Here is a 6,824-nt window from a genome sequence, read left to right on the forward strand (position 1 = left end):
TTTTAGAATTTATAATTTAATCCCTAGTTTAAAATGTAAACTTTAATTTTTATTTAATTTAGTCTTAATTTCAGTAATATAAATTTATGCAATTTAAATTTTACAATTTTATTTTAATTATATTTAATTTAGTCATTTTAGGGTAAGTTGTGCGACATTTTAAAAAAATTCACGACCGCAATACCCGCAATGACCGCCGTTATGTCCGCAACCGTGATAAACGCGACACGACCGAAAACGTGACCGTGAACGCTATTTAAAACCCTGGGTTGAATGACTTTATAGAAATGGATATGAAAGCTTGGTTGGCTATGTTCGTTGGGCAAGTGGAACACTGGGACATATTCTTTGGTGCAATTGTTTGGAACATTTGGCTACATCACAACTGGAATACTTTTGATACTCATATGGAAGATAAACGATAGGCGCTTGAACAGAGCAAACAACTATTGGAGACTACTTGCAGTGCGTTAATATCGAATGAGATACAAACGAATCTGCATAAACGACCAACCACAAGGATGATGATATGACAACAACTTCTGATTGACTGGTTAAAGGTAAACAGATGGCGCTAGACATAAGGTTTCGGGCACTACATCGTGTGGTGGTGTTATTTGAAATCATGAGGGAATTCGGCAATTGGGATTCACTAAATTCATCGGCATGTGCTCGATTTTAGAAGCTGAAATATGGAGGGTGTAGCTGGGGTTGTGCTGCGCATGAGAACTGGGACCGCACCAAATTATCGTAGAAGTTGATAGCTTGGAGGCCATGAAGGTGATTATGTTAGTTGAAGCCGACCAAAGTAAGATAACGCTTGTTGAGTGCATTGTAGAGTTGTTGAAACGAGGCTGGATGGTGAAAATCCAACATGTTTCTCGAAACGGAAATAAAGCGGCAAATTGTATGACAAAAATGACGGAGAGGGGTCATTACGATTATGTTATGGTCACTGAACTGCGGTAAATGATTCGACCGGTGCTGTAGGAGGATCTGATTAGTAATTATGTTTAATTAGCTTTAGTTTCATTCATTATATAAAAAATATAAATAAGGTAATATTATTAATAGAGTAATTCAATTGATATTATTATTATATTTTGAAAGTTATTTTATTGATTTAAATTTTAAATTTTATGATTTTATATAATTTTATATACATTTATTATATTATATATATAATTATTCAACACTAAAGAGATTCAAAATAAACATATTTATTATATTTGAGGGTATTTGAAATTAGATAATTTAAAATAAACTTATTTTTCTAATTTTATCAGATTTTTAGATAATTCAAAAAAATAAAAATAAACTATCCACAATCTATCTAATTATTTATGTTTTTTAAATATATTATTCAATAATTAAAAACATATTAAATATTTAAAATTTTAAATTAAATCAATAAATTAATTTATGAAATTGATCGAATTAATTTTTTTCACACATCTAAGTCGTATATAACACTAGTAAGTCCATAAATGCAAGTTGTCCCGTCCAAGCATCGGTCGGTAGACCAAAATAAACATAAAAACCATGCCCTGCCCATGCCAAAACACGCGACTGTTTTTCATAGCTATCATGAGACGACGTGTCTAAAGCTGCAGCAACAAACTGTAAAATGATTAAACATGACAAAAAACAGCTTTATTACAAATAGTAATGAAACGGATTGTATGAAGGAAAAACAAACCCGTTTTCCTCCCCGATTTGATATGTTAAAACATGTGATTCCGACTGATTTGATTTGTCAAAAATATGAACAATGCAAGTCCGGGAAGACAAAACTGAAGATGGAGCACATAAACCGAGTAGACTCATGCCATTTGTCCGCTGCTACAACTTACAAACCCATCTTTTTTCTCATTCTATCTTTTACCCACAACTTGGTAGGACCGTCCTCAAAATGCCTTATCTCTTCCGCATTTCGGATGAACAAAAGATAAAGATGTTATTTTCCCAGTTCAAAAATGGTGACAAAAAGAGCCTTTGGCTCATCTTTATTTATATACTCTCTCATTACAGTTTGTTTTTTTGTTAGTTTGTTTTTTCAGTTTGATCAGGTAGCTAGGTTTAATTTACTCTTGGCATTGTTGCTGTACTACGTACGCAACAGTTTGAGCCCAACACTTGAGATGTTTCTTCATATCAGCAGCTGCAGTCACCCTTGGTAGTTTCAGATTGAGCAATGGTGAATCGGGTCTTTTAATCAGCCAAGCCTCTGATAAATACGGTCTCATAATATCATCGTTACGCAGTTCATCGGCAGCGAGATTCGATTCGGTTTCAAAAAATTCGAGCCTGAGCAAGCCTGGGACGACGTTAATCATTCTTGAATCTAAATGTTCTTTCTTGAATATGAAACCCAGATCCATGAACCCTTTTACTTCTTCCAGTTCCAACTCTTTCAAGCTCTTACAATTCGTGGATTTCTTTAGTTTACCCCCTTGTGCACATGAAGTACTTGAGTGCCTGTGAATGTGATTCCTTTGATTCTTTTGAGCTGATGGAGATGAAGAATGTGAACGGCTTCTGGAGCTAACACTCCCTCTTCCAGCCCTTTTATCCACTTTTTCTTCTTCTCCTTCTTCTTCCTCTTCCTAGAATTAATCACCATGAAAACAACAGCAAAGTAAACAAAAATAAGAACAAAAACCAGTGAAAGCCTAAACTTTGAGAAAATTATTTGAACACTGTTGAGGAGCATAGATTTCTTTATTATTACCGATGGAGTTAATGGTGAAATAGAGGCTGAGATATTATCCTCTGCAAGAGATGATTCCGATCGGCTTGATAATGGAGATTCCGAGTAGGGCTGCTGTGGCTTAAGGGTTTTATTGGGAAATAGTGAAAAGGGTTGTGGGTGAAGAATAGTTTGGTGAAACCGAAGACGATCCATGGCTCCTATTATACATGAGGAGAAGTTGTCGGCCATGGATAGACTCTAAAGAGTGTATGGGGAAGGGGAGAGAGTGAGTGATCGACAAGTTATTTAATAAGAACAAAATATGAGTGGATACAATTATTTATATATTAGTTTGAATTTAGGTTATTAAAATTATAATAAATTTCTAATACAATTTATAATATTTTTTAGTAATTTTTTTGTGTATTTGTCTAGAGTTTTTCTAGTCTTTAGATAATGTATACATGCACTTGTTTGTACCTTTTAAAAAGAATAAAGTTAATTTTTATCATTAACATCACTTAATGGTTTGAATTATAAATTTTTATAATCATCTAAAACTAAATTAGATTTTAAAAAAAAGGTAAAGTACACAAACAGTCACCTGACTATAGGGGAACTATTCTATTAAGTTCTTCGACTATTAAAGTTAAAAAATTATCATTCGACTAGAGAGTGTTGCTTTGTTGAGTCATTGACTATTAAAAGTTACAAAATGATCACTCAACTATTCATTATTATGCTCTAAACTTGTCATTTTATGTTAAAAATGACATTATTTTGAGCTTAACGTTAACTTGCTAAGTGTAATATGATCCCATAATCTCAAACAATTATCATTTTCAATCATCATGTTGACGTCCAACTTAGACAACCACTAATTTTTTAATTGAAAAAGACGAGTTTAGAACATAATGAATAGTTGGATTACCATTTGTATACTTTTATTAATAGTTGAGGGACTTAACAAAATAACAATACATAGTCAAAGGATTATTTTGCAACTTTTAATGTTCGATGCACATAATAAAATAGTATCCTATAGTTGGAGGACCATTTGTATGCTTTACCCTAATATTAAATTAGTTAAATGAAAATTTTAAATTTGGGTTCAACTTGGTTAAGTTATCAACATGATTGTAGGAGGTGGAAAAAGAATAAGATAAAAGAAGATGCAAAGGAATATAGCAGAAAAAGTAGAAGTGATGGAGAATGGAGGATATGGATTTCTCCAACTCCACATCTTTCAAAAGCTAAATTAGAGGGAGCATCGGTCCCATGAGTTGATGTGGATACTATTGGTTATATTCGTATAACTCAATTCCAAGGTCATGTTCAATCATAGGGTGGTGCCAGTAATAGTTGACCCTAAATAAAAGCAGTCAAAATCCAATTAAGAACAACCAGGTGTAATATGAATTCTCTTAATCCTTCTTCAGGGATCAAATGTACAAAGTGACAAATGTAACACACACACATATCTTTTTGTTATATCTTTGGAGATAATTTTCAAAAAACTCCAAACCTCTATTAGATTAAATTCATTAAAATTGTCAATTTTTCACTAACCAAAATCTTCGGATAAACTTCTCTATTCATAAAACCTTTCGACTGGTTTACATCCTTAAAATACATACTTTTAGTCAACTACATTATGTAGACAAAACTCTTGATATGTCCATATGATATGTTAGAAAGAAATTTAAAGTCTCAAAACTAGATTTGTCTAACCTGGTAGTCTACAAATAGTCATGATGACCTAACAACTCACGCACTAAAGGTCAATACCTCTAACCAATATTGGAAAAACCTTCAAAATCTCTATATCATCTCATTCATTCTCATGGTGACCCGTTCTTTCTTCCTTCCAATCATTGGTCAACTCTCATTTTCTTATTGATTATAGCTTTCCATTCAAATAAAAAATGAATGAATGGTTAACAATGACGAGATAAACTTATTGTCATCAACGCTTTTAAAAGAGACAATGTCATCTCTTAAGGTGAGATCAAGTTTCTGAACGGGATTAAACAAGTGTGTGAAGAAACATTTTTTCTCCAAATCCACAACCATTGGATTGTTATTTTGTAATGGAAAGTTACACTGCAGAGAAGTGACATTTCAGTAGCTTGCAAACGTTGTTTTTCTTGATTATCCGAACCTTTCAAGATCCATATATAGTGAACACATGATAGTCATGACAGATATAAGATACGATATGTTGTTCGTGGACCAGAATATATATCTTATAATTATTCAGCTGATTATGAAAGTAAGGAAATAGAATAATACAAGACCGAGTTGATGTTACGTGACTCTTAGAACATGTGAAATGGTCTGAGAAGGAAAGAAAAAAATATGGAATTTTGAATGCAATTGCAAGATTTGTTTCACACTTCGGCAGTATCTGATGGCATGTCCCCCAAGGTCATGTCATGTGAGTTTCCTTTTAATTTTTTTTAAACTTGATATATATTTCGTGTACGTGAAATTCTAGTTTTAATTATTTTATTTTAATTAAGTCACTATTTTTTAATAAAAATGAGAATCATATATATATATATATATATAATCGAGTCAAGTGTAGATTTTTATCTTATAAGTCATATAGAGTTTTGAGTCAAGTGAAGCTTCCCTAAAATAAGATCAAGTCAGATGATAAGTGAAGAGATGTTATACTCGAATCAAATTCAATTGAGCTAAACACATGGTTCGACCTTAGCCATATTAAATTTGATATAATGACAATGTTAGCCACAACATTTGCACAAATGATCACTTTGACTCATGTTCTTTTTTTTTTTTGAAGTATTTTAGCCCCAATATTTTATTTTTTGTCCAAATAATATATGTTGGATGAAAACTGTTAGTTGATAAATGAATAACGCATGTTGTTGATGTATCATTTTAACACGAGTTTAATTGTTGACGTGACATATGCCACATTACAAAAGTAATGATGTGACATGTGCCACAATATACAAAGTAATGATGTAATATATGTCACATCATCTAAAATGATTATGTGTAATGCGTTACATCATCCAATATGATGATGTGTAATGCGTTACATCATCCAATATGATGATGTGCATATGTTACGTCACAAAAATTGATAACTTTTCATGTATCAAATTATCTAAAATGATGTCACATAAAATGATGGTATTTTATGTGTCGTATCACCAATTAAACACATTTGAAAATATTACATTAACAACATGTGTTAACCGTTAGTTAATTGACGGTTTTCATCTAACGTAGACTATTTTGACAAAAAAATTAAAATGTTGAAAGCTAAACTACTTCCAAAACAAAAATCAAAATCAAAATGATTATTTATACAAATATTAGAATTCGATTGCATGTATGTATACTTTAAAACTGCAATGACCAACAAATGTAACTCGTGTTGGAAAAAATGATTGTTGCAAAATTAGGCATTAGCATTGACTGAAAAATATTAAATAAAATATTTAAACAGAGAACCGATTAACTGTGTCGTGGTTTTAACCACTGTCTTAGAGATGAATTTGCCCCGATGTGTGTAATTGTTAAAATGGACGAATGACCCCTCTAGGTTAACACAACTCTCCAAATTTCGTACACCCGAAAGATGGAGTGGACTTGGTGGTAATGATCTTCTCTCAAAATTCAAACAATACTCAGAATAGAAAGAATGTTTCTAAAGCAAACAATATTTATCAAAGTTTTTTTACCGTTTATAGTCATACAAAATATTTAATATAGTTTATGGTCATAAGAATAATGTTCATGACAATTAATTATTTTTAACTGCTAATAGATCTTTTACCATTTTACCCCTATTTTGAGCATATAAATGATATTTTTTTCCATTTCATATGACACTTCAAGATAAATATTTCTAAGCATTGTTTGCTTTAGAAAGACTCTTTCTATTCTGAGTGTCGTTTGAACTTTGAGAGAAGAGCAGTACCACCAAGTTCACTTTATCTTCGGGTGTATGCAATTTGGAGAGTCATGCTAACTTCAGGGGGTCATTCGTCCATTGTAGTTATTACACACATCGAGGCAAATTTACTTCTAAGGTAGTGGATTACCACAACACAATTATCTTTCCATTTAATTATTTTATTTAATATTCCCAGTA

The 6,824-nt window shown here is 31.8% G+C and overlaps 1 protein-coding gene across 1 annotated transcript; it reads right to left on the minus strand.

Moving 5' to 3' along the window:
* Positions 1-2,084: 2,084 nt before the first annotated feature.
* On the minus strand, positions 2,085-2,905 carry LOC120214200. The gene is made up of 2 exons (XM_039212154.1): positions 2,732-2,905; positions 2,085-2,606 (listed from the first exon to the last, which is right to left on the minus strand). The coding sequence occupies exons 1-2, from the start codon at positions 2,903-2,905 to the stop codon at positions 2,085-2,087; spliced, it is 696 nt and encodes a 231-aa protein (XP_039068085.1).
* Between the last annotated feature and the right edge of the window lie 3,919 nt (positions 2,906-6,824).

This window comes from Hibiscus syriacus, unplaced genomic scaffold (assembly GCF_006381635.1).
Source record: "Hibiscus syriacus cultivar Baekdansim isolate YM2019G1 unplaced genomic scaffold, ASM638163v2 tig00110054_pilon, whole genome shotgun sequence".
Classification (NCBI taxonomy): domain Eukaryota; kingdom Viridiplantae; phylum Streptophyta; class Magnoliopsida; order Malvales; family Malvaceae; genus Hibiscus; species Hibiscus syriacus.

Coding starts and splice junctions, on each gene's coding strand:
- LOC120214200 (XM_039212154.1), bottom strand. CDS start 2,905: ATGGATCGTCTTCGGTTTCACCAAACTATTCTTCACCCACAACCCTTT. Junction 2,607..2,731: donor TTTCACCATTAACTCCATCG/GTAATAATAAAG, acceptor GATTAATTCTAG/GAAGAGGAAGAAGAAGGAGA.